Genomic DNA, 27,686 nt, shown 5'->3' on the forward strand with positions numbered 1-27,686 from the left:
GCTGAAATGCAGTGGAAAAGCTTTTTGGGGATTCAGTTAATTTGCATGGCAAAGAGGGACTTTGCAATTCATCTGATCACTCATCTTAACATTCTGGAGTATATGCAAATTGCCATCATACAAACTGAGGCTGCAGACTTTGTGAAAATTCATATTTGTGTCATTCTCAAATTTTGGCCACGACTGTAGAAAGGAGCAGTCAAGCTTCAGTAACTGTCTAGGGAAGTTCTAGAAATAGTTTGCTAAAAAGCTGTTTCTTTTTGACAATTGTGAAGAAACTATTACACTTTGGCATGTACTTCATTGTTACCAAGAAATTATTTGAAAATCTATTGAAATAAAACAGCTGCATTGGGCCTAGAATAGAATTTCACTGAATTACTAGTTAGTAGTTGGCAATAAGGTAATACAGAATTGAAAACGCATAATAAAGATTTATTTTCTTTATTAGTAGCATTGTTATTGGTATATGACTGTCATTCAGTCCATGTTAAATACCATTATCTCAGCACAGAAACATCATGTCCTTTATAACAGTGGAGTATTGATAATTGGCACAAAATATATTAATGTAGAATATTCTCTCACAATGAGAGTTCCTGTACACAATAACACTGATACCAAACACACAGCAATAAATAAACAAATATTACAAAATAATATGAACAATGGTTAAAATAATGTCAAGTAGTGTTGCCATGACAGCAAGAATGTGTTTACAGTGTGTGCCATCTTTTCTTCTGTGCAAACTGTAGCAAAACAGAATAGAAAAAAGGAATTGCCATGTTGCCGTGGATAAGGTAACCAGCCTGATAGTAAGGGAAGAACAGACGGGTTGGGACAACATGACTTTAGTTAGGTAGTTACCAAACACACAATGTCAGAGGAATTCCCCTTCTCTACTGAGCAATGTCCTACAGGACTGGGACAAGGAAATGTTATTGTTATTTGGCTATCACTGACCAATTAAAATGCCTCTCGTTGAGATAGAAGAGAGAAATTCAGAAGAGATTAAAAACACAAGTAGCACTCTTCACAGCATATGGCCTTACAGAGGGGCTGAGGTGCCTCTTAAGGAAATGCAATGTGATTTAGATTAAATTCCAAAGAAAGAAAAGAAATCTAGTTTTAAAAAGTGGGGGGAAAAAACCCTGTATTCTAGAACAGAGTGATAAGGCAAGCAAACTCATACAGCCAGAGAATGACTATGTACATACAGTGTGTACATGGAAGTACCCCTTGCAGTCACTTCAGTAGTTTTAAAACGGTTGTGTGGTTTATGTCCCCCCCTACTGGTTCAAATCAGTGTCACAATTCAGACAACGGCAACACACAAATGCAGTAGTCTCATGCATTCAATTACAGAGCACTCCAAATAAACCCTGCCGAAAGCAAGGGCATGTCACATAAAAAAACAACCCCTAACACATACCCAATCCACAATCAACCCCTTAGGTTCCAACCCAAGACACACTAGATTTGAGAGAAGCACATGGTGGAAACTCAATGTACCCTACAAGGAAGCTAGGTGGAGTTCTTACCACATCGTTTTTAGCTAAATCCATGCAATCCTTTGCAACCTACCGGAGTACCAGCAGTACCTAGGGAGATTGACAAGAAGTGTCTGAAGGTAGATTTCAGACAAGGCAATAGTTTCTAAGGGGCAATGATTAGGTGCCTTGACAGAGTCTAAGTACCCTGCCTGCCCAACCAGTATGCTATGGATGAATGTCTATGTCTTTCTGAAGTAAAACACTAGCAGAGCACATCCCTTTAAAAGTTTTAGGCCCTATTGGGAGACAGCATTACTTATCCAACTAAGATGTAATAACTTGTCCACATCATCCATTCTAATAGGGTAAGACAGTTTTCACCATGTTTGAGGAGGCTACAGTCAGAGATGACACATTAAGAGAGTATATGCTAGCAGAGCTGCTCTCCTTATGGTTCAGAGAAACAATGATATGATCCAGACCCTAGAATAACACAGATCTGGGCATGTATACATAGAGCGTCTCAGAGTCTAGGGCTGATCTCAGATCAGTTTGGCCTTTCAGACCATAATTGATAAGATCATATGGAAATCAGCACTCCTACCCCAAGGTGCTTTGTGGACACTGTCCCAGAAGTAGAAGTCAGTCATGGATAGCTAACCCATTCAGGAATAGAAGTGAAAACACTGGACAAAATACTGTGAAGTGACAGTCATACATTATACAATACCTAGTTTGACAGTCATACATTATACAATAGTAGTAGATCCCTCAGAAATTTGCCTAGTCAGACTGGGATGACCTGACCCAGGTAAGACCCAGACTTAGCTAAGCCAGGTTCACCTGAAGTTCCTAATAGGGCACTACACCACCCTGACACAGCCAGCTCTGATAATATAAACACATTGAAACAAGAAATGGATCCATAGTGGTGATCCATAATGTAGCCTGGTATCAACAGAGCCTTAACATTAGCTTGGTGACCACTAAGCCACTCTTACATCCTATAAACCAGTCAATTTAGAGTAAACAAAAATAACCCTAAGCACAAGTCTAACAAAGTGAAATTAACTGTTGGTTGTCTGTACTGTTTAGCTATGCTATGAGCTGCAGTGCAAGACCTTGTGGATGGTTATGTTATAAGTGGTCAGAGAACTCTGTCATTGTGTCTCTATGCAGTTGGGAAAACAGAGAGGGGAAAAACAGAAGCTTGGTCATGTTCCAAAAACACACACATGCACATCGTACACACAGTCAGACAGAAAAGGTAATGATGCCTGAAGCTGTGTGTCTTTCCCTTGGACCGTTCTGAGCTGAACGGAGTGAGAGGGTAGAGCTGTCCAGAGGGAGAGAAAGAGAGAGAACAGAGGGAGGAGAGGAGAGAAAGAACAAACATATCTCTTCATCTCTCTGTGGGCGCGTGACCAAGTGTTCATCAGTCTACTGCTCCATTACAGTAGAGTGAATGATATGGGTAACCATGGCAAGTGCTCCCAGAATGTCCTCTGCCTTCCAGAGATCACATGACCCCGTCTATGTAGTCAGACAGACTGCCCAAAAAGGACAGAGACCTGCTCTGTGGACTACTGCTACAACCAATGGTGAGACTGTAGTCTCTGTAGTGGGAACATGTTGAGTAGAGGCCAGTTAGGCCAGGACAACACTGATCCTTTGGCGCCCATCCCTCTCTACTCTCTTGCCTCCCTTATCTCTCCTTCACACATGCCTAGTCCACTAGTCTACCTTTCCATTCATGGCAGCCCCCAGCTACCCTCCAATAGAGTTACCATACTCTGACTGGAATGTAAGTTCATAGAGAATGCATCTCCAATAAACTAGTGGGGATCTCCTACTAAGCAGCAAAGCCCTAGCATAGTGAGGGAGGTGGAGAGCCGTGATGGATGCCCTAGCATAGTGAGGGAGAAGGAGAGCCGTGATGGATGCTCTAGCATAGTGAGGGAGATGGGAGTCATGGTAGATGCTCTAGCATAGTGAGGGAGATAGAGAGCCATGGTAGATGCCCTATGCTCCCAAGGGGGCCAAAAGGATTATGTCAAGTCAATCCAGTGTGGGGCCTTGGATGGCCTGGGAGGGCCCCAACACAGAGGGTTTTAACTGTACAGGAGGAAGGAAGCAACTATTTTTCAGTCCAGATAACAGGCCATCACTGAAACACACACACTGAGGTTAATGACTATAAACCCTAGAATGTAAGCAGCAGGCTAAATAAAACAAGTGTTGTTGACATGAAGCTGGCCATCTACAGTAGAACTAAACCTGCTGGCCATCTACAGTAGAACAAAACCTGTGAGTTGACATGAAGCTGGCCATCTACAGTAGAACTAAACCTGCGAGTTGCGCTTAACCAGCGAGGGTGACACTCCAGAGGTCTGTGTGTGTGTGTGTGTGTGTGTGGACTGGAGACAGAGAGGGCCTGTTACATGGCTGTAGTAGTGTGCAGTAGGGTGGAGATGGGGTCAGTAGATACAGATGTCATGGTGACTCAGCGTTGTTGCTGGCTGTAGCTGTGGTGGTCGTCTTCTTCTTTGGTGTCTTTTTCACCGTCTTAGTCGTAGTCTGACAGGAGGAAGAGAGGGGGAAGAGAGATGGGGAAAAGTGAGTTGACACCAGAGGAAATGAGAGAAGTAGAATCTAAAAAGGAGAGAGAGAGAGAGAGAGATGTTCAGGAAATAAGACAGGGGCTTATTGTGTCCTACGTGGGTAGACTTCTCAGTCAAACGAGTCGTTTCACAACCTACACACTGCATTCCCGAATAAATCCATGGCGTGCACACACACAAATCTTCTGGTACAGTGTACATAACTCATTACTGATGCTACAGACAGCAGTCCCATATTATTGAGCCATATATAACCCTGTGTAGATTATGTTACATAATGTGTCCATCAACATGCTTCTATCACAGCATCTCTTCCATGGGAGCACATCTGATGTAGACTGCTTTAAATACCACAGGAATGTCTGTACTGGAGTAGATGAGGCGGTCTGTGCTGGGGTAGATGAGGTTGCCCTTACAGACTGATGTAAGGTCAGTTTAGCATCTCCCTCTATGGATAAGATAAGGACTGAGGGAGGGTAAGCTGACCCTGGAATGGTGTACAGCACAGCTTCTACACAGCTGATGGAGAAGGCGAGAGTGAGGAGTGGATATTCATATGAGATAATATATTACAGTATTCCTATTGGAGGAGGATTATACAGTCAAACTGTGGGTGTGTGACTTGCACCCATCCACCCTGCATATTTAGACACAGTAGAAGTTAGAGGGGGATGAGACTGCATTACCTTCCTCTTCTACCGTGAGTTAGTGTTGTTACTCCTAGACAGAGTGGTGTGTGAGCTTCTCCTTTTTTGATGTAAATATTACACACAGTCACACAATACTGGCACACACACTCTGTGCACTTAAAATGATATATATTCTGACTCACCTCCTCAGTGTAGAAGAAGCAGTCACTCTCCTATCAGAATGCATTAGTCCAACTCCATTGTGTTTAAATATACTTGTGAAGACCAAAAGTCCCCACAGGAATAATGAACAAACAAAACATTTGAGCAACTGGGGACATTTTCTAAGTCCCCACAAGGTCAAATGCTATTTCTAGGGAGTTTAGGGTTAAGGTTAGAATTAGGTTTAGGAGTTAGGTTTAGGTTTAGGGGCTAGGTTTAGGGGCTAGGTTTAGGTTTAGGGGCTAGGTTTAGGAGCTAGGTTTAGGTTTAGGAGCTAGGTTTAGGTTTAGGGGCTAGGTTTAGGTTTAGGGGCTAGGTTTAGGTTTAGGGGCTAGGTTTAGGTTTAGGGGCTAGGTTTAGGTTTAGGGGCTAGGTTTAGGTTTAGGGGCTAGGTTTAGGTTTAGGGGCTAGGTTTAGGTTTAGGGGCTAGGTTTAGGTTTAGGGGCTAGGTTTAGGGGCTAGGTTTAGGGGCTAGGTTTAGGGGCTAGGTTTAGGTTTAGGGGCTAGGTTTAGGTTTAGGGGCTAGGTTTAGGTTTAGGGGCTAGGTTTAGGTTTAGGGGCTAGGTTTAGGTTTAGGGGCTAGGTTTAGGTTTAGGGGCTAGGTTTAGGTTTAGGGGCTAGGTTTAGGTTTAGGGGCTAGGTTTAGGTTTAGGGGCTAGGTTTAGGGTTAGGGGCTAGGTTTAGGGTTAGGGGCTAGGTTTAGGGTTAAGGTTAGAATTAGGTTTAGGAGCTAGGTTTAGGTTTTGGGGCTAAGGTTGGGTTATGGTATTTTATTGGTCACGTACACATGGTTAGCAAATGTTATTGTGAGTGTAGCAAAATGCTTGTGCTTCTAGTTCCGACAATGTAGCAATATCTAACAAGTAATATCTAACAATTCCACAACAAATACCTAATACAACCATCTAAGTAAAGGAATAAGAACGTATAAATACATGGATGAGTAATGTCAGAGCTGCATCGGCTACGATGCAACTGATAGTATAGAATACACTATATACATATGAGATGAGTAATGCAAGATATGTAAACATTGTTAAAGTGGCATTATTAAAGTGACTAGTGTTCTGTATATAGGCAGCAGCCTCTGCTAGTGATGGCTGTTTAACAGTCTGATGTACTGTTAAACAGTCCTTCTGCATTCAGTTTGTCCATGATGTGTACGTTGAGGAACTTAGAAACTTTCCACCTTCTCCACTACTGTCCCGTCAATGTGGATAGGATGGTGCTCCCTCTGCTGTTTCCTGAAGTCCACAATCATCTCCTTTGTTTTGTTGACGTTAAGTGAGGTTATTTTCCTGACACCACACTCCTAGAGCCCTCCCCTCCTCCCTGTAGGCTGTCTCGTCATTGTTGGTAATCAAGCCTAGTACTGTTGTGTCGTCTGCAAACATGATGATTGAGTTGGAGGCGTGCATGGTCATGCAGTCATGGGTAAACAGGGTGTATAGGAGGGAGCTGAGCACGGACCCTTGTGGGGCCCCAGTGTTGAGGATCAGCAAAGGGGAGATGTTGTTTCCTTCCTTCACCACCTGGGGGTGGCCCGTCAGGAAGTCCAGGACCCAGTTGTACAGGGCGGGGTTGAGACCCAGGCCCTCAAGCTTGACGATGAGCTTACTATGGTGCAGAATACTGAGCTGTAGTCAATGAACAGCATTCTTACATAGGTTTTCCTCTTGTCCAGGTGGGATAGGGCAATGTGCAGTATGATGGCGATTGCATCGTCTGAGGACCTATTGGGGCGGTAAGCAAATTGAAGTGGGTCTAGGGTGACAGGTGGAGGTGATATGATCCTTGACTCTCAAAGCACCTCATGATGACGGAAGTGAGTGCTACGGGGCGAAGGTAATTTAATTCAGTTACCATAGCTTTCTTGGGTACAGGAACAATGGTGGACATTTTGAAGCATGTGGGAACAACAGACTGGGATAGGGAGAGATTGAATACGTCCATAAACACTCCAGCCAGCTGGTCTGAGTATGCTCTGAGGACCCAGCTAGAGATGCCATCTGGGCAGGCAGCCTTGCGAGTGTTAACACGAGTGTTAACACGTTTAAATGTCTTACTCAAGTCAGCCAGAGGAGAACTTGGTAGCTGGTCGCGTTGGTGGCACTGCGTTATCCTCAAAGTGGGAAAATAATGTTTTTAGCTTGTCTGGCAGCAAGACGTCTGTGTCCGCGACGTGGCTGTTTTCCTTTTGTAATCCGTGATTGTCTGTAAACCCTGCCACATACTCCTCATGTCTGAGCCATTGAATTGTGACTCCACTTTGTCTCGATATTGACATTTTGCCTGCGATTGCCTTACGGAGGGAACGACTACTCTGTTTTCTTCCCCCGTCACCTTGCCATGGTTAAATGCGGTGGTTTGTGCTTTCAGTTTCACACGAATGCTACCATCTATCCACGGTTTCTGGTTAGGGTAGGTTTTAATAGTCACAGTGGGTACAACATTTCCTATACACTTCCTAATAAACTCAGTCACCATATCAGTGTATTCGTGTATGTTGTTCTCAGAGGCTACCCGGAACATATCCCAGTCCACATGAGCACATTTCAATCTTGAAGTGTGGATTCCGATTGGTCAGACCAGCGTTAAATAGTTCTTAGCACGGGTGTTTGAGTTTCTGCCTATAGGAAGGGAGGAGCAAAATGGAATTGTGGTCAGATTTTCTGAAAGTAGGGTGAGGGAGGGCCTTGTACGCATCCCAGAAGTTTGAGTAACAACGGTCCAGTATTTTTTCCAGTGCGAGTGCTACAGTCAATATGCTCATAGAATTTAGGTAACCTTTTCCTCAAATTTCCTTTGTTAAGACCCTCACTTACAATAAATGCAGCCTCAGGATATATGGTGTCAGTTTGCATAAAGTCCTTGAAGGCAGTCGTGGTATCGGCTTGAGGGGGGATATACATGGCTGTGACAATAACCAAAGAGAATTCTCTTGGGAGATAATACGGTCGGCATCTGATTGTGAGGAATTCTAGGTCAGGTGAACAAAAGGACTTCCGTTCCTGTATGTTGTTACAATTACACCATGACTCATTAATCGTGAAACATACACCCCCCGCCCTTCTCCTTCCAGGAGAGATGTTTATTCCTGTTGGGCGCAATACACTGAGAATCCAGGTGGCTGTACCGATTCCAAAAGCATATCCCAAGAGACCCAAGTTTCCGTGAAACAGAGTTTGATACAATCCCTGACGTCTCTCTGAAAAGCAATCCTTGCCCTGACCTCGCCAACTTTGTTATCTAGGGACTGGGCATTAGTGAGTAGTATACTCGGAAGCGGTGGGACTCCGACTCCCTCTTCTCCAGCGGCATTGTTTTGGGTCGGCCTCTGGGATCAGTTCAAATGCCCTAGGGGGTGCGAAGGAAGGGTCTGCTTCGGGAAAGTCATATTCCTGGTCGAAGTGCTGGTAAGTTGACGTCGCTCTGATATCCAATAGTTTTTCCCGGCTGTATGTAATAACACTTAAGATTTTCTGGGCTAACAATGTAATAAATACATTAAAAAAACGAAATACTGATAAGTTTCCTTAGGACTAGAAACAAGGTAGCCCTCTCTGTCTGCGCCATTTACATTGGGTTAGGGAAAATAGAGTTCAGTACCATTCAAAATCCTGTGTCCCTACAAGGTTAGTTATACAAGACTGTGTATGTGTGCCCGTACCTCGGTCTTGGCGGTGGAGGGTTTCTTGTTTGCCTTGACACTGGCCGTGCGTTTCACAGGGACCTTCTCCACAATGTCCTCATCAGAATGCTCTGTGGTGATGCTCCTGGTGTCTGATTGGTCCGAGCTGTGCTGCGATGATTCGTCGAGATGAGGAGCCGCAGATGAGGAACGAGCTGTGGGATTTCAAAGAGAGGGATTGTGGGCTGTCATAATGAAAAGGGATTATGGGCTGTGTTTAGGAGAGGGATTGTGGGTTGTCATAAGGAAAAGGGATTGTGGGCTGTCATAAGGAAAAAGGGATTGTGGGCTGTCATAAGGAAAAAGGGATTGTGGGCTGTCATAAGGAAAAAGGGATTGTGGGCTGTCATAAGGAAAAAGGGATTGTGGGCTGTCATAAGGAAAAAGGGATTGTGGGCTGTCATAAGGAAAAAGGGATTGTGGGCTGTCATAAGGAAAAAGGGATTGTGGGCTGTCATAAGGAAAAAGGGATTGTGGGCTGTCATAAGGAAAAAGGGATTGTGGGCTGTCATAAGGAAAAAGGGATTGTGGGCTGTCATAAGGAAAAAGGGATTGTGGGCTGTCATAAGGAAAAAGGGATTGTGGGCTGTCATAAGGAAAAAGGGATTGTGGGCTGTCATAAGGAAAAAGGGATTGTGGGCTGTCATAAGGAAAAAGGGATTGTGGGCTGTCATAAGGAAAAGGGATTGTGGGCTGTCATAAGGAAAAGGGATTGTGGGCTGTCATAAGGAAAAGGGATTGTGGGCTGTCATAAGGAAAAGGGATTGTGGGCTGTCATAAGGAAAAGGGATTGTGGGCTGTCATAAGGAAAAGGGATTGTGGGCTGTCATAAGGAAAAGGGATTGTGGGCTGTCATAAGGAAAAGGGATTGTGGGCTGTCATAAGGAAAAGGGATTGTGGGCTGTCATAAGGAAAAGGGATTGTGGGCTGTCATAAGGAAAAGGGATTGTGGGCTGTCATAATGAAAAGGGATTGTGGGCTGTCATAATGAAAAGGGATTGTGGGCTGTCATAAGGAAAAGGGATTGTGGGCTGTCATAAGGAAAAGGGATTGTGGGCTGTCATAAGGAAAAGGGATTGTGGGCTGTCATAAGGAGAGGGATTGTGGGCTGTCATAATGAAAAGGGATTATGGGCTGTGTTTAGGAGAGGGATTGTGGGTTGTCATAAGGAAAAGGGATTGTGGGCTGTCATAAGGAAAAGGGATTGTGGGCTGTCATAAGGAAAAGGGATTGTGGGCTGTCATAAGGAAAAGGGATTGTGGGCTGTCATAAGGAAAAGGGATTGTGGGCTGTCATAAGGAAAAGGGATTGTGGGCTGTCATAAGGAAAAGGGATTGTGGGCTGTCATAAGGAAAAGGGATTGTGGGCTGTCATAAGGAAAAGGGATTGTGGGCTGTCATAAGGAAAAGGGATTGTGGGCTGTCATAAGGAAAAGGGATTGTGGGCTGTCATAATGAAAAGGGATTGTGGGCTGTCATAATGAAAAGGGATTGTGGGCTGTCATAAGGAAAAGGGATTGTGGGCTGTCATAAGGAAAAGGGATTGTGGGCTGTCATAAGGAAAAGGGATTGTGGGCTGTCATAAGGAGAGGGATTGTGGGCTGTCATAATGAAAAGGGATTATGGGCTGTGTTTAGGAGAGGGATTGTGGGTTGTCATAAGGAAAAGGGATTGTGGGCTGTCATAAGGGAAAAGGGATTGTGGGCTGTCATAAGGAAAAAGGGATTGTGGGCTGTCATAAGGAAAAAGGGATTGTGGGCTGTCATAAGGAAAAAGGGATTGTGGGCTGTCATAAGGAAAAAGGGATTGTGGGCTGTCATAAGGAAAAAGGGATTGTGGGCTGTCATAAGGAAAAAGGGATTGTGGGCTGTCATAAGGAAAAAGGGATTGTGGGCTGTCATAAGGAAAAAGGGATTGTGGGCTGTCATAAGGAAAAAGGGATTGTGGGCTGTCATAAGGAAAAAGGGATTGTGGGCTGTCATAAGGAAAAAGGGATTGTGGGCTGTCATAAGGAAAAAGGGATTGTGGGCTGTCATAAGGAAAAGGGATTGTGGGCTGTCATAAGGAAAAGGGATTGTGGGCTGTCATAAGGAAAAGGGATTGTGGGCTGTCATAAGGAAAAGGGATTGTGGGCTGTCATAAGGAAAAGGGATTGTGGGCTGTCATAAGGAAAAGGGATTGTGGGCTGTCATAAGGAAAAGGGATTGTGGGCTGTCATAAGGAAAAGGGATTGTGGGCTGTCATAAGGAAAAGGGATTGTGGGCTGTCATAAGGAAAAGGGATTGTGGGCTGTCATAAGGAAAAGGGATTGTGGGCTGTCATAAGGAAAAGGGATTGTGGGCTGTCATAAGGAAAAGGGATTGTGGGCTGTCATAAGGAAAAGGGATTGTGGGCTGTCATAAGGAAAAGGGATTGTGGGCTGTCATAAGGAAAAGGGATTGTGGGCTGTCATAAGGAAAAGGGATTGTGGGCTGTCATAAGGAAAAGGGATTGTGGGCTGTCATAAGGAAAAGGGATTGTGGGCTGTCATAAGGAAAAGGGATTGTGGGCTGTCATAAGGAGAGGGATTGTGGGCTGTCATAAGGAGAGGGATTGTGGGCTGTCATAATGAGTGAAATCACATTCCCACTAGTGGGTCAGGTTTCTAGGTTCTCCTATCAGACACATGGGGAAACTCAAATGCTTCCTCGCATCCCATCTCCTTACCCTCTTTCTAAGAACCTATTGGATGAGAAGGTCAAAGGGGAGTGAACTCTGATCTTCTCATCCAGTGGTTCTGAGGAGGTGAGAGGACGTGAGGAATAAAGGAAATGCAACAGATTCTCCCAGGGTTGTTGAACAAGAGTGAAGGAACAGGCACCAGTCCTACAGCTACTAACAGAAGCCTGCTCTTTAACCACATGAATGTCTCCCTTGTTTTATTTCCTGTTCCGTCTCATTTTCAGACTGACTATCAGTCTGTCTCTCTGCTACACCAGTTTTCCCCTTTCCTGGCTTTCATCCCTCAGTGCCCCTTAACTCAATTTATTCCCTTTCTCCATCCTTTCTCTCCTCCCTCAGTTTTTCCCCCTGTAGTCACAGACTGCCAACCTCACCGAGACAGAAATACTAAGCTATTTAGTCGGACAAAGACCCCCCTCCTCCTCCCCACTGACATCACATGGTCCCCCCCACCTCTGGAAAGATTCCTCCCTGGCACCCTGCAGTGCTTTAAAGCACATGACCCCTCCCTCCCTCCCCCCACCCTGTACCAATAAGAGCTATTAGACAATAGGCACATAGTACACAGACAAGTCAGCATACTGTAATGCCATGACTAAAATGGCTGTCATTTCCTGTTTCCTTCCATTGTGACCACCGATCTGACAGGGGAGAGCAGTTCTCTTGAATATTTGTAGTAACTTAAGTAAATACCTGCAGTCAACTGATGCAATACGTTAGGAGATAAAGCAGACTGCGTTCTTCATTTCATCGGTCACATTATGAAGTTTACTGTTCCCCAGAACAGTTGAGCAGGTCATGTGTAGGTTTGTAAATAGCACAACAGCAGAAAGCGGGAGCTGGTGAGTCCATAGTGTTTATATATCAATCAGCGAGTCTGTTGTGCGGTGCACATGAGGTGATGATACACTTGTATGCAATTCACTACTAAATATTTGCCATCAGATATGTTATAAATGGTTTTCTGCTGTGTTTGAGAAGTCAAAGAGCTAAGGATGAGTTCTGTACTGTATTTTTTACCAGTGCGTGGTACCTACTCTGGCGTGTGGTCTTGGCGCGGGGCAGCGTGTTGGCTCCAGTAGCCATGTCATCCAAGGCATCTCTCCTCATGCGGGGGTCAGAGGAGTGCAGGCCCATCTCCTCCCCATCGTTGATCAGAGTCAGGTCCTGCATGCTGAAACTACGCAGCTTGTCGGACAGCACACCCTGGCCCTGCACACAACACACACACCCCTCAAACACTGTGGGGTATAGATGTACGCATATACAGACCAGGGCTTCCGTGGACGGCTTTTGGGGCGGCAGGAATCCTCGAGCTGACAAGGTAAAAATCTGTTGTTCTGCCCCTGAACAAGGCAGTTAACCCACTACAGTAACCCACTGTAGGCCGTAATTGTAAATAATTATTAACTGACTTGCCTAGTTAAATAAAGGTTCAATTAAAAATAAAACAATATTTTAAATTGGTCTCCAATTTGTTTTTATATTAATGAGAAAAATACAAATTGGCGCTAGCTAATCGTCCGGGAGAAGAAAAAAATCCCAATGCAAAATAACACCTTTTAGCCTATTCATTGATGGAAATACATCTGACTGGTCCTGCTTGTCTATTCGGTTGATTTGCATCATTTTGTGGCATTAAATTGCTGCGTGTGTATTTTTCTAATTTATCATCACACGTGCACAGTATACAGATACAGAGCCTTTATTTGAGAGGAAAATCTGTCCAGCTCCTCAAACAGCTTGTTTGTTGCTGCTGGAGTGAAATGTGCTTTTATAATCCCAATCATTGCACAACATTTCTAAATTCAATCTCGTGTTAATGGCCATGATTAAAAAGAGCTACTATTTTTTTTATTTCTCAACTGGTAATTGAAGCACGCTTCCCATTCAAGTGCAATGACAATGGTAGGCAGGCTTCAGCGCATCACACACACTACTTAGCAATGAGCTGGAGGCAGTATGCATTTTGAAAACATACACATAATTATTTGAAACCTGAACATTTTACTTCATACTATGGAGGCATGTCTTACCTTGCTTCAAAGTAGAATATCCTAAATAATGTTTTAAAGACTTCCATATACCATTGAAACCAGTAGACTCCATCTCATCTCATGAAAGTAATTTGGCATGTCGCCCAGCTGTGCGCTGCCAGTCTTGTTCAAATAGGTTAAGCTATCTGTAAAAAAAATCTAAATACATAAAAACTATTGTCTGTCACATCATGATGTCATTGCCATCGATGTCTCTCAAACATAATTGATTTTACGATTACATCGTAAAATCGCTTAACCCTACAAGACACCAGAGTTATTTATTGGCAAGAGCTCTCAAACTATACAATAGACACTATCACTAACTTTGATATACAGACTTATTGGTATGACTAGGGCTGTTACTGTGACCATATTACAGCCACACTGGCAGTCAGGAGTCATGCCCGCAGTCACATTCCACATGAAGTTTAGGCAAGGTAACTAAGCTTCTCAAACTGCCCTCTGATGCAGTTGGTTATTAGTTGCTTAACAAACTTGCTAACAGCCTGGTACTCAGCATTCTATTGGCCGGTACTCAGCACATCTAATCACTCTGACATCAATGCAAATGCATCCGAACATCACACAGCATAGTACATGCCCATCAGAAGCAATATATCTTCACACTACCACAAGGAAACACCATATGCAGACAGACACACACATTACCCTGCAGAGCATACACATCTCAAACATGATGACACACACACACACACACACACACACCTCTGGCCAGGGCCTTGCTTACCTTGCTAGCTGCGGTGACGGCAGCAGTAGCAGCCAAGTTCAGACCTCTCTTTCCAAACCTCATCATAGTCTCATAACTACGGTCTTTAGCCTGGGTGATGTACTGATCGATCTCCTACAGGACAGAAGAGGGTGGAGACAGAAACATACTGTATGAGTCAATGCATCTAAAGTTGAATTTGCAGGCTGACAGAGAGCTGGATCTTATTGTGACCTCTAACCTTCTCCTTGTTGGACAGGGTTAGACGTTACCGATATATCGTGCATCCCTAAAGGTAAGTATATCGGAATCAGATGATATGAACTAAAAATGCCAGTATGAGCCCGACGTCTAGTTTATCGCCAATGTGCATACCTATATAACGCAGGTAGATGTCGTGCATACCTATATAACGCAGGTAGATGTCGTGCATACCTATATAACGCAGGTAGATGTCGTGAATACCTATATAAACGCAGGTAATGTCGTAATGACGCCATGAAAAATACAGCGTCCTAACCTAGTCCACAATGTCTGCTGTGTGGATCTATTTTGAAGTTTCAAAGGAAGATAAGAAATGAGCCCCACCTCGAGCCCCAGTACACACTACCAAGTAGGCGTTATTTTTCAGATGTTACCCTGCCAGAGTTACAGTATTGTTTAAACTCACATCCATGAGCTCAGGGATGCAAACTAGTGAGGGCCCAAAAAGTGTACTTTTTTGTTGTTGCAAAAATCCCTCCTAGGCTGAAATGCAGGTTAACTAATTAAAGAAAATAATATGATCTAAATGATCAGTCTCTGTGTGTAAAATAAAAAGTTGTTCATGTAAACTTAACACAGCTAACAGCTAAACAAATGTAAAGAAAGCAATCCAATGTTATTTGTTGCCTAGACTTTACTGCAAATGACACTCAAGCCCTGAGAAAAAAGCAATACACTAATATTGCATTTAGCCATGACAGCCTTTATAATAGAACACTTCTGACCACACACACACACATCTAAATATTGCACTTGGGGAAAAACATGTCAAGTAGAAATAGAATGAAACAAACAGGCATTCTATTTTTGCTCTATTATAATGGCCACTATAGTAGACATCGATCAAGTGCACAGGCTGTGTGCAAAAATAACATACACCGATTAAAAAATGTAATAATCCCCCCCTTACTCACACACGTGTTATTGTCAAGTTCAACACAACAAAAGCCATATCGTCGGGCTACACTGCATTATACACTTTCTGCCTGTGGACATGTGTTCTACAATGTGCCAGCAGAGCATGCTGCCCTTTGTTGTCATAATCGATCTCTTTCAGGCAGAGAGTACACCTTGCATTACCCTTTTTATCCACTGTATAGAAGTGAGAAAGCGGGAACGTGTGTGTTGTTCCTTTCACCTCTAGTGGCATCCAGCTTAAGCCAGGCCCAGCTCCAGCTACACTTGTTTAATAACAAGCAACTCATTTTCACATAATTCTCACATTCTGAAAACTAACCACATACTGTAAAGGGGGAAAAAAAATTGTCCACAGATAGTAGTTAGTTCATTAGCTAGTTAACATGCCACACAGATTGCCAGGGTCCAGTAAGCAACTAACACGTTATAACTTGAGAAACGGCAAGGAGTCGTATAACGTTACCAGTTAATATTATAGCGAATTGGTTAGGTTACTAACGTTAGCTGTCTGACTTTATTAGCCAGCCAATTGTCCCACTTTGATCAGAAATGTTGGCTAATGTTGCTGAACATTTCTCTGGCTGGCAAACAGATCATTCGATCCAGCTAGCAAGACACTTAACAATGCTAACGATACTTGTTCCACCACAATTTTTCCCTCACCTCAAACTTTCCAAAATGGCAGTTGTTTTTGGTTGCAGCTCATGAAGTACCCTTCATCACCTTCTCAACCTCGTCTCCGTGGTCAGACTTCTCACCTAGCTCTTAGTTATTGTTCAGGGGACGTGCTGCTGTAAGTTAACTGGTAAACTGCCTTTCAACTCTCCCTCATCTTTCCAGAGCGAGCGCTGATGCTGTAGCTAGCCAATTTCTTCTCCTTCAGTTGCGTGCTGTATTCTGTTGTTATGTGAACGATTGGCTGAGCTTTGGATACAGCCAGTATTGCTCCAAACGCACATCACTAGTTTGCATAACGCCAGTAGTGATCCAAATCCCCCACCCAAACTTTCCTCATCGGATCTACACAAATCACGTAGGTCACCTTTGTTCGATTCAAAACTGTGAATTTTGCCAAAAGGTGACTGGTTTGCATCCCTGATGAGCTATTAGCTTCACAACTGACATTTGGACCAGCGATATCAGCCCTATGAGCATGCCGAGCCTGACAGCACAGTGGGTCGACGAGGATTTCGTACTGAGGAAAGCCATATTGCATGTTCAAGAATGTGCTGGTTTTCATACCACTGCTGCCATTTCAATGGCATTTGAGAACATGTTTGAAACATGAACACACTAGCTAGCTCCATTCGAACAACTGACTGGAGAAATAAGCTCTTCAACTGTGTCTGTAGCAGACGTGATACCTTCTGTCATGGCATTGAAACTCCTGCGCAACAAAACTGCCGACACAGACCTTGGGGTTAAAACTTGCAAAAGTACTCGAGGATGTAAACAAGGGATTCTGTGGCATTCTCTCTGAGACTCTTTACTGTGTCGCCACCATGCTCTAAGCTCGGTACACGGGCCGCTACTTCGATGCAGACATGAAACAGGGTTTACGTGAAATGTTACAGACACAGCTGGACAAGATGGAAATGGACACAGTGACAGTGCGCACCGAGGAAGAGGCCATGGACAGACACAGCTGGACAAGATGGAAATGGACACAGTGACAGTTCGCACCGAGGAAGAGGCCACGGACAGACACAGCTGCACAAGATGGAAATGGACACAGTGACAGTGCGCACCAAGGAAGAGGCCACGGACAGACACAGCTGGACAAGATGGAAATGGACACAGTGCGCACCGAGGAAGAGGCCACGGACAGACACAGCTGGACAAGATGGAAATGGACACAGTGACAGTGCGCACCGAGGAAGAGGCCACGGACAGACACAGCTGGACAAGATGGAAATGGACACAGTGACAGTGCTCACCGAGGAAGAGGCCACGGACAGACACAGCTGGACAAGATGGAAATGGACACAGTGACAGTGCTCACCGAGGAAGAGGCCACGGACAGACACAGCTGGACAAGATGGAAATGGACACAGTGACAGTGCGCACCGAGGAAGAGGCCACGGACAGACACAGCTGGACAAGATGGAAATGGACACAGTGACAGTGCGCACCGAGGAAGAGGCCACGGACAGACACAGCTGGACAAGATGGAAATGGACACAGTGACAGTGCGCACCGAGGAAGAGGCCACGGACAGACACAGCTGGACAAGATGGAAATGGACACAGTGCGCACCGAGGAAGAGGCCACGGACAGACACAGCTGGACAAGATGGAAATGGACACAGTGACAGTGCGCACCGAGGAAGAGGCCACGGACAGACACAGCTGGACAAGATGGAAATGGACACAGTGACAGTGCGCACCGAGGAAGAGGCCACGGACAGACACAGCTGGACAAGATGGAAATGGACACAGTGACAGTGCGCACCGAGGAAGAGGCCACGGACAGACACAGCTGAAACTTCACTGCTTGACATGTATGATGAAATCCTGGTTGAGAATGAAACGACAACAACGAAACAGCACAACAAGTAAGTGAAAGAAATAGGTTTTACTGGTAATGGGGGATATGGATAAATGCCAACAAAATAACATTTTGGTCAGTGTGTATTTCAACTATTTAACTGTACTAGAATGCTTAAAAGGCCGCTAAAAATTGTAAGAATCTATCGGTATCGTTTTTTTTGGCAAGGAAAATATTGGTATAGGCCCAAAATGTAATATCGGTGCATCCCTAGTTACCTTCTCCTTATTGGACAGGGTTAGACGTTACCTTCTCCTTATTGGACAGGGTGGGGTGGACAAACTTGCGGTAGAGCACACTGGAGCCCTTAGTGTACGGAGACAGGAGCCAGATCACAAAGGCTATCTTCAGCTCAAAGTAGAAAGGAAACCTGCATGAACAACCACACCAAAAGGAGTGTTAATAGACAGGAAAGAAGAATGGTTGTGGGCTACAATTTTACTGAAACAATAGGTATTTTCTCTTTCAGGCATTAAAGGGTTTACCAAGTGTTTGCTCTGATATCCTGGTACTTTTCTGAAGGCAATACACCACGACAAATGCAGACAATCAAATCGAAGTTGATTTAAATATATCAAATCCTAGTGAGCACAAACATATTAAATACTTTTAACAGCTTGTCAACCAAAATAGGTCATTTCAATGTACAATACCAGTCAAAAGTTATCACATCTACTCATTCAAGGGTTTCTCTTTATTTGTACTCTTTTCTACATTGTAGAATAAGTGAAGACATTAAATAAAACTAATGAAATAATACGTGGAATCATGTAGTAACCAAAATAAAGTGTTAAACATATCAAAATACGAGATTCTTCAAAGTAGCCTTCAGGGTCGAATTGCTGCAAAGAAACCACTAAAGGACACCAATAATAAGAAGAGACTTGCTTGGGCCAAGAAACCCAAGCAATGGACATTAGACTGGTGGAAATCGGTCCTTTGGTCTGATGAGTCCAAATGTGAGATTTTTGGTTCCAACTGCCATGTCTTTGTGAGATGCAGAGTGGCTGAATGGATTATCGCCACATGTGCGGTTTCCACCGTGAAGCATGGAGGAGCAGCTGTGAAGGTGTTTAGCTGGTGGCACTGTCAGTAATTTATTTATAATTTAAGACACACTTAACCAGCATGGCCATCCCATTTGGTTAGTGGGATTATCATTTGTTTTTCAACAGGACAATGACCCAAAACACACCTCCAGGCTGTGTTAGGGCTATATGACCAAGGAGAGTGATGGAGTGATGCATCAGATGAAAATCTCAAATATAAAATCTATTTTGATTTGTTTAACACATTTTGGTTACTACATGATTCCATGTGTTATTTCATAGTTTTGATGTCTTCACTATTATTCCACAACGTAGACAATACAACAAAAAAAAAAAGTAAAACCTTGAATGAATAGGTGTCCAAACTTTTGACTGGTACTGTAAATATACATTACATGGCCAAAGGTTCGTCGAACGCCGACACGGTCGCCAGGTGTGTTTCCCCCGACACATTGATGCGGCTGGCTACCGGGTTAAGCAAGCAGTGTGTCAAGAAGCAGTGCGGCTTGGTTGGGTTGTGTTTCGGAGGATGCACAGCTCTCGACCTTTGCCTCTCCCGAATCAGTATGGGAGTTGCAGCGATGGGACAAGATTGTAACTACCATTTGGATACCATGAAATTGGGGAGAATAAGGGTTATATAAAAATATATATATTAGGTTCGTCGAACATCTCATTCTAAAATCGTGGGCATTAATATGGAGTTGGTCCCCCTTTTGCTGCTATAACAGCCTCCACTCTTCTGAGAAGGCTGTCCACTCGAGCATTAGTGAGGTTGGGCACTGACGTTGGGCCTAGCTTGCAGTCTGCGTTCCAATTCATCCCAAAGGTGTTTGATGGGGTTGAGGTCAGGGCTCTGTGCAGGCCAGTCAAGTTCTTCCACACCGCTCTCGACAAACCATTTATGTATGGACCTCGCTTTGTGCACAGGGCCATTGTCTTGCTGAAACAGGAAAAGGCCTTCCCAAAACGGTTCCAACAAAGTTGGAAGCACAGAATCGTCTAGAATGTCATTGTATGCTGTAGCATTAAGATTTCCCTTCACTGGAACTAAGCGGCCTAGCCCGAACCATGAAAAACAGCCCCAGACCATTTCTCCTCCTCCACCAACCTTTACAGTTGGCACTTTGCATGCGGACGGGTAGCATTGTTCTGGCATCCGCCAAACCCAGATTCATCTGTCGGACTGCCAGATGGTGAAGCGTGATTCATCACTCCAGAGAATGCGTTTCCATTGCTCCAGAGTCCAGTGGTGGCGAGCTTTACGCCACTCCAGCCGACACTTGGCATTGTGCATGGTGATCTTAGGCTTGTGTGTGGCTGCTCGACCATAAAAACCCATTTCATGAAGTTCCCGACAAACAGATCTTGTGCCGATGTTGCTTCCAGAGGCAGTTTGGAAATCAGTAGCAAGTGTTGCCATTTTTTACACGCTATGCACTTCAGCACTCGGCAGTCCCGTTCTGTGAGCTTGTGTGGCCTACCACTTCGCGGCTGAGCCGGTGTTGCTCCTAGACGTTTCCATTTCACAATAACATCACTTAAAGTTGAGCGGGGCAGCTCTAGCAGGGCCAAAATTTGACAAACTGATTTATAAAAGGTGGCATCTGATGACAGTGCCACGTTGAAAGTCACTGAGCTCTTCAGTACTGCCAATGTTTGTCTATGGAGATTGCATGGCCGTGTGCTCGATTTTATACACCTGTCAGCAACTGGTGTGGCTGAAATAGCCGAAACCACTCATTTGAAGGGCTGTCCACTTTTGGCCATGTAGTGTAAATTGTTTTTCATATGGATGATCATAGGGGCTATTGTTCTAAATGGCTGTAGGGCAGTGGTCAGAGATGACCCACGAGACTCACCAGGACATGAACAAGTCTGTGAGGGTCTCCACCGTCGTGAATAATGCAAACACTATCCAGTACATCATCCATTTCACCTGGACACACACGATATAGATGGGAGAGAGCATCACATATAGACCAAAGCATAGCCTACAGTAAGCAGTCACTGCCAAACAAAGGATGGAGAGAGTATCAACACCTACTGCAATATAAATAGTGAGATGTGGATGAATCCTAAAATGTCACACTGACAGAGTGAAAACATCTCATCTAAATATATCGGCATATGAAAAATATAAAGCACTAAACCCAGCGAGGGAATGCATTGAATAGGCTGAGAGGATGAGTCACATTTTAATGTAATACAGAGCATTCGGAAAGTATTCAGACCTTTCCCACATTTTGTTACGTTACAGTCTTATCGCAAAATGGATTAAATGTTTATTTTTCCTCATCAATCCACACACAATATCCCATAATGACAAAGAAAAAACAGATTTTTAGAATGTTAAATTAAAATATATTTACATAAGTACTCAGACCCTTTACTCAGTACTTTGTTGAAGCACCTTTGGCAGTGATTACAGCCTCTGGCCTTCTTGGGTATGACGCTACAAGGTTTGCACACCAGTATTTGGAGGTTCTCTAATATTTCTCTGCAAATCCTTTCAAGCTCTGTCAGGTTGGATGGGGAGTGTAGCTGCACAGCTATTTTCAAGTCTCTCCAGAGATGTTCGATCGGGTTCAGGTCTGGGCTCTGGCTGGGCCACTCAAGGACATTCAGAGACTTGTCTCAAAGCCACTCCTGCATGGTCTTTGCTGTGAGCTTAGGATCGTTGTCCTGCTGGAAGGTGAACCTTCACCCCAGTCTGAGGTACTGAGCACCCTGGACCAAGTTTGCTCCGTTCATCTTTCCATCGATCCTGACTAGGGTTGCACATTTTGGGGAATATTCAGAGGTGGAAACTTTCCGTGGGAATATATGCAAATTAATATTAATACCATTTAAATGTAGATGTTTTTTTGCATTGGATATATTTACCATATCATATGGACACAGAAACATAAACCTTTCCCTTATCATAAGTAGACAATTGCAGAGGATTAAATCCTTCCAATATATATTTTTAAAACAATTTAGTTACGAATTGAACTTTAATTAAATGAGTTGACTCTTCACATGGGATGGTTCTCTAATAACATCACAGTAGTGATGACACCATAGGCCTGTTGATCTCTGCACCAGACAGGATGCTCTTGCCAGCATACTTGGGGTCCAACATGTATGCTGTGGTGTGTATGGGCTTCAGGCTTTTTGATGCATTTCAGAACTGCAGTTTCCTCTACATGGAGCAACAGTGAAGTGGGCAGGGCAGTACGGATGTCTTCTCTTACATCTGCAAGCAGAGTCTGAACATCAGACAGGATGGCATTGTCTCCCTCAATCCATACAATGGCTACTGCTATAGGTTTCAGGAGTTTCAGGCTACTTACCACTCTCTCCCAAAAATACATAATCCAGGAAAATGACAGCACCACCCCAACGGTTGTTGCTGGGCAGCTTTAATGTGGTGCTCTTATTCTTCCCACTTCGCTTGGTGAGGTAGATTGCTGCTATAATTTGATGACCCTTCACATACCTAACCATTTCCATGGCTCTCTTGTAGAGTGTATCCATTGTTCTCAGTGCCATGATGTCCTTGAGGAGCAGATTCAATGCATGAGCAGCACAGCCAATGGGTGTAATGAGTAAAAAGTAATAATACAATTCCATGTACAGACAAATAGTTAAGCAGTTAGATTAAACAACTCCTTTGTAAGATAAATATTTTCAAATGAAACATATGGAAACAGGTGAATTAACACTCAGTTAGCAGGCTCAAGCAAGCTAAAACCGCCCTGGTTGCAAAAACTAACTAGCAGAAATTGTTAACAAGTTAGAAATTATTTAAACACACTTTGCTGTAGGCTACGATTTACTAGTTAACAAAAAATCATGCATGTCCTATAAAATATATTCACCCCACCCAGTATTGTAATAAAAAACTTACCTTGGCTCAGACAGTGTAGTAGTGTTGGCTCAATAGCATCTCATCAGTGTGCAAGATCTTGAGAGCTGTACATGTGATGGAAGAATGCACTGTGCATGCAGAGGGTTGAAATTCCATTGAATTGTGGATAGTTAAACCAAAATATGTCACAAGACCTAGAATTGCCTTGTGTATCCCACAAAAAAAGATTCACTGTTTTATAAACTAACGTTTTTGATGAATTTAAGCAAAATTCCCCAAAGTCCCGGGCTTAACTTCCCATGGAAAATTTCTGGAAAGTTTCCTACCCTTTGCAACCCTAATCCTGTGGAGTGGCTTCCATCTGGCCACTCTACCATAAAGGCCTGATTGGTGGGGTGCTGCAGAGATGGTTGTCCTTTTGGAAAGTTCTCCTATTTCCACAGAGGAACTCTGGAGCTCTGTCAGAGTAACCATCGGGTTCTTGATCACCTCCCAAACCAAGGCCCTCCTCGCCTGATTGTACAGTTTGGCCGGGCGGCCAGCTCTAGGAAGAGTCTTGGTGGTTCCAAACTTCTTCCATTTAGGAATGATGGAGGCCACTGTGTTCTTGGAGACCTTCAATGCTGCAGACATTTTTTGGTACCCTTCACCAGATCTGTGCCTCGTCACAATCCTGTCTCGGAGCTCTACAGACAATTCCTTTGATCTCATTGCTTGGTTTCTGCTCTGACATGCACTGTCAACTGTTGGACCTTATATAGACAGGTATGTGTCTTTCCAAATCATGTCCACTCAATTGAATTTACCACAGGTGGACTCCATTCATGTTGTCGAAACATCTCAAGGATGATCAATGGAAACAAGATGCACCTAAGCTCAATTTCGAGTCTCATAGCAAAGGGTCTGAATACTTATGTTTTTTATACATTTGCAAACATTACAAAAACCTGTTTTCGCTTTGTCATTATGGGTTATTGTGTGTAGATTGATGAGGAAATGTTTTTATTTAATCTATTTTAGAATAAGGCTGAAACGTAACAAAATGTGGTTAAAGTCAAGGGGTTTAAATACTGCATTGTAGGTACACAGCACAGGTCAAACGTGTGATGTTATATAAATAGCTATTTCTACTGTTAAATCATTACAGAAAAGAGAAAAGGATAGCGAGGGAAAAAGAAGAGATGGGAGGGGAAAAAATATCCTCTGCATCTCTTCTCCCTCTCGATCTATCCCTTCCTCTCTCTGTCTGCATGTGCCCCAGCTCAAATATTGAGGGGGGGGTTCCATAGCAACCAGAGGGAGGAGAAGGCTCAGGAGACGAGAGAGCTTGGCGGAGCTAGGCAGAGGGCCAGAACAGAGTTCCACTCCTCCTCCTCTACCACCCCTCCTCTTTCTCATCCCTCTGCTCCCTAACAGGAATGAGGCAAGCTGGGAGGCTCCCATTTTAAACAGATACTGTTTAAACTTGTTTAAACTGCTCTCTCATCCTCACAAACAATGGAAACTGGCTGCAGCGCATTGGAGAGGGTGAAAGCCATTTTAAAACCATCATAACTTTGTCCATTGTATTATCTCAATATGAATATATGAAATAACTACAAGAGACTTAAAATATTTAGCCCATGACTGAAGATGTTGTAAAGACATACTAATAAACTGCAACAATAGAGTTACAGTATTCAAGTACAAAACTCACATATTCCTTCACATTCTTTGTCTTGACGGCCTTGTATGAGGAGTAGGCCGGGTAGAGGGTCCCGAAGGCCAGGCTGAAGAAAGAGGAAAGTCAGAGAGGAATGGATCAGAGGTTAGGGGTTAAGGTACAGTAAACAACATCACCCGGGCAACATGACCTCAGGGTAGTAACACTGACCAAATGTTTCCCTCTGTTTCAATATGTATCCAGTAAAATGTGGCCTAACACCTGATTCCAGTCTACAACCCATGATCTCAGAGTACATAAATAGGTTGCTTTGAGGGAAAGTAGGCCATATTCTGGGCAGTTCTCAAAATATCACTCTAGGTTAGCCTAGTTAGGGCACCTGACCCGCTCTATTGCAATAACAGATGGTTACATTTAGACAAAGGGCAGTGGTTTGTTGGAACAAATAATCAGTTCATTGAAGCAGAAGATTGAAAAAGAATGGAAAACGCTTCTGCTACTGATAGATGGACCAAACACACAAGGATAACGGCAGGTCATCGTATGTGAATCTGGCTGCAACACACATGGTAATAAAAGCCACAGTCACACACACATCGCACTCTGTCCTGTCAGCCCGGCTGCATGGCAATTACTGCTGATGTGACAGGAAACTGAATGCTGAGGGAGGGGAGAGCTGGGAGGACCACGCCTGCTACCTTTCTGCCCATCTGCCACACAACCATGTGAAGGCTATGTGCATTTCTACCACTCTAGGTTCATGTATTCCCCCTTTCTGTCCACATTTTCTCACCTCTCGAGCTTGGAAATATTTCCCGCTATGAGTTTCCCTTGTTCCATCTGTGAGTTTCTCATGTGCACAGAGTCTGTGCGCCTGTCTGGGTCTTTCTATGTCTGTGATTTGCCCAGTCATGCTGCCAGGGCTGCTTTGCTCTACTCTGCGCTGTAGCTGTCCAGTAAGAGGAGACGCGTGGCAGGCCAGAGGCAAGGTTCAGACTCCCACAGCAGGCACCCAATGTCTGTCTCACTCCCAGACTCCTCTCTGCTCTATCCCATATCTCAACTCCATGCTGTTCAATGCACTCAAGGAGACACAGAAGAAATGGCTCCCAGCACTGAGCAGGCTCAGATTCCCAACTCTTCTGTGATTAGACCTATCGACTGTAATTATACACGCAGATTAAGTGGAAATGTATAGCCATCTGTTGTTCGGGCACTTTGGCTTGTAGTGTCCAATTCAGTTTTTACAAGCCCAGCAACAGAGTTTATGCTAACATATATACCGAGTGAGAATGAGTATGACAGTGACTTTCATACTAGTACACAAAGATAAAGACAGGGTTGGCCAATCCCTGGGACAAGCATCATCTTGTTTACAGGACCATTCAATCATGTTTGTTTGGTCTCTAACACATGAGCCTTAAACCCTCTACACTGAAGTAACGGTTGGCTCAGATGTTATTGGTTATGTAATCCAATGCAAAATCAGCTACATCAATGACATCTATTCAGCACAACCTGTGCATTTAAAAAATAGAAGGCAGGCTCCGCTCTTTACATCTGAGATGTAGGTAACTATAAAACTATTAAAGTTGTGGCTCTCATTTTATGCCAAGATGACAATTGCTACTGATGACATGATGAAAACAAAACATTGTTTGACAGAAACTGCCCACACAAATCCTACCACCTGAATACAACACTGACTAACAAACACAAAGAGCTGATAACAGCTAGATATATTCTGGGGGTTTGTGGGGTAATGACTCTGTGTGTGTATGACTCAGTATAAACAGCTGTTGACTAATCTAGCTGTCAGGGTACAGGTAGGCCTATCCTAGCTGGCTCATTACAACAGCAAATTACATATGTGCCTCCCTCTTGGGTCTCACCCCTTATCAAACAGCACCCTTGCCGACACGTTAAATAAATAACATCATGAGAATCAGGTAAGATCTTGACGTTATCGGTCCAGGTGACACGCAGTGGGAATGGAAGAACATCAATGATTTCTCTGGATGTCAGTGTCATGCTAGCAATGCAGTTTCTGCCATATGTTTTGATGATCATCACGCAAACCTTACTAAAAATGCACTATCCACCGTGCGTGATTATCAATATTCAAGACTAGAGCATTTTGTTTTACTGATTTACAATAACAACCACTATATGAATTGACAAATTGGCTTCAGTGGATGGCATAAGCAAGCGTGTTAGCTAGCTAATTAATTCCACCTTCACTTGGCTAGCAGCGTTATCATTTGAGCTAACTACCTAGCTAGCCAACGTTCGCACTGGTAACGGTGTTGCTCTTTGCCTACAAAACTGTCTTTGTGAAACACCAGTGGTCAACATACCCATTTCAGCAACATGGGCTATAAACCAACAACGACAATTCAATTGCAAGCAAATTAGCAGGTTCGCTGTCATTCTGGCTATCACGATAACTGGCCGCGCACGATCTGGACACAAGCCATGGCAGCAGTAGTTAGTATAGCAGTGGAGCGAATACAACAAACTGACGCTGCCGAGTCCATACTCACACTACCATCCTGGAGATAATCCACGACACCATCTTGATTGTAGTGAGCTTTTCCTTATTCTCGGAAATCTAACTACCTAGCTACCCCCCATTCCTCTGCCAACGACCGTGTTGTTGTGATGCGAGTGCCTGCTGCTGTTCTGATGTGCTATATGTTACTGACAGGTAGCTAGGCTACTGTGTGGTGATGTGCAGCTCGCGAACGATTCGTTCTTTTTTGAACGACTCTTTTTACTGACTTGAGTCATAATTCTATTTTCCGAGTGACTCGTTCATTTTAGTAGTTTATTTGACCTGCTGGCCTCAATGAAATCTAGCAGGGTTAATACACGCACCGATCAACTGTATATCACACAGCAGACAGCATAGAAAATGAAAATACGTGTTTAGAACTGATAATTGACCCATAGTGCAATAATGAATGCAATTAATTTATGTGCATGATGTAGAACCAAAACATACTCTGCTCATCAAACTCAAATTTAAGATCGAATCGTTTGGGGTGCTGCAGTTCACGAACGATATTGTGATTATCATCAAGGCAGTCAAGCAATGCATTCTGCCAAGAGTCGTCCTGTTGCGGCCACAACTAGATAGACCTCGTTTCAAATGTACCAAGAAAACATTTTGTGTGTCTAGCAATCAACAAGCGTACATTGTTTATAGAACGCTTTTCAAAGTCTCAGTCGCATGACAGCTGCAATA

At 43.8% G+C, this 27,686-nt stretch overlaps 1 protein-coding gene across 6 annotated transcripts; it reads right to left on the minus strand.

Annotated features, from left to right (window-relative positions):
* Nucleotides 1-428: 428 nt before the first annotated feature.
* LOC110504799 (receptor expression-enhancing protein 2) lies at nt 429-27,686 on the minus strand. 6 transcript variants are annotated; one of them, XM_036969746.1, is made up of 8 exons: nt 27,637-27,686; nt 24,473-24,545; nt 20,783-20,859; nt 18,121-18,241; nt 14,164-14,277; nt 12,414-12,588; nt 8,636-8,811; nt 429-4,145 (listed from the first exon to the last, which is right to left on the minus strand). In XM_036969746.1, the coding sequence occupies exons 3-8, from the start codon at nt 20,848-20,850 to the stop codon at nt 3,987-3,989; spliced, it is 813 nt and encodes a 270-aa protein (XP_036825641.1). In that variant the 5' UTR covers nt 20,851-20,859; nt 24,473-24,545; nt 27,637-27,686; the 3' UTR covers nt 429-3,986. The 6 variants fall into 6 exon arrangements, with proteins under 6 accessions (XP_036825641.1, XP_036825640.1, XP_021439290.1 ...); XM_036969745.1 differs by lacking the exon at nt 27,637-27,686 and adding an exon at nt 26,983-27,625; XM_021583615.2 differs by lacking the exon at nt 27,637-27,686 and adding an exon at nt 26,983-27,165 and having other exon boundaries at nt 429-4,070.

This window comes from Oncorhynchus mykiss, chromosome 31 (assembly GCF_013265735.2).
Source record: "Oncorhynchus mykiss isolate Arlee chromosome 31, USDA_OmykA_1.1, whole genome shotgun sequence".
Lineage (NCBI taxonomy): Eukaryota > Metazoa > Chordata > Actinopteri > Salmoniformes > Salmonidae > Oncorhynchus > Oncorhynchus mykiss.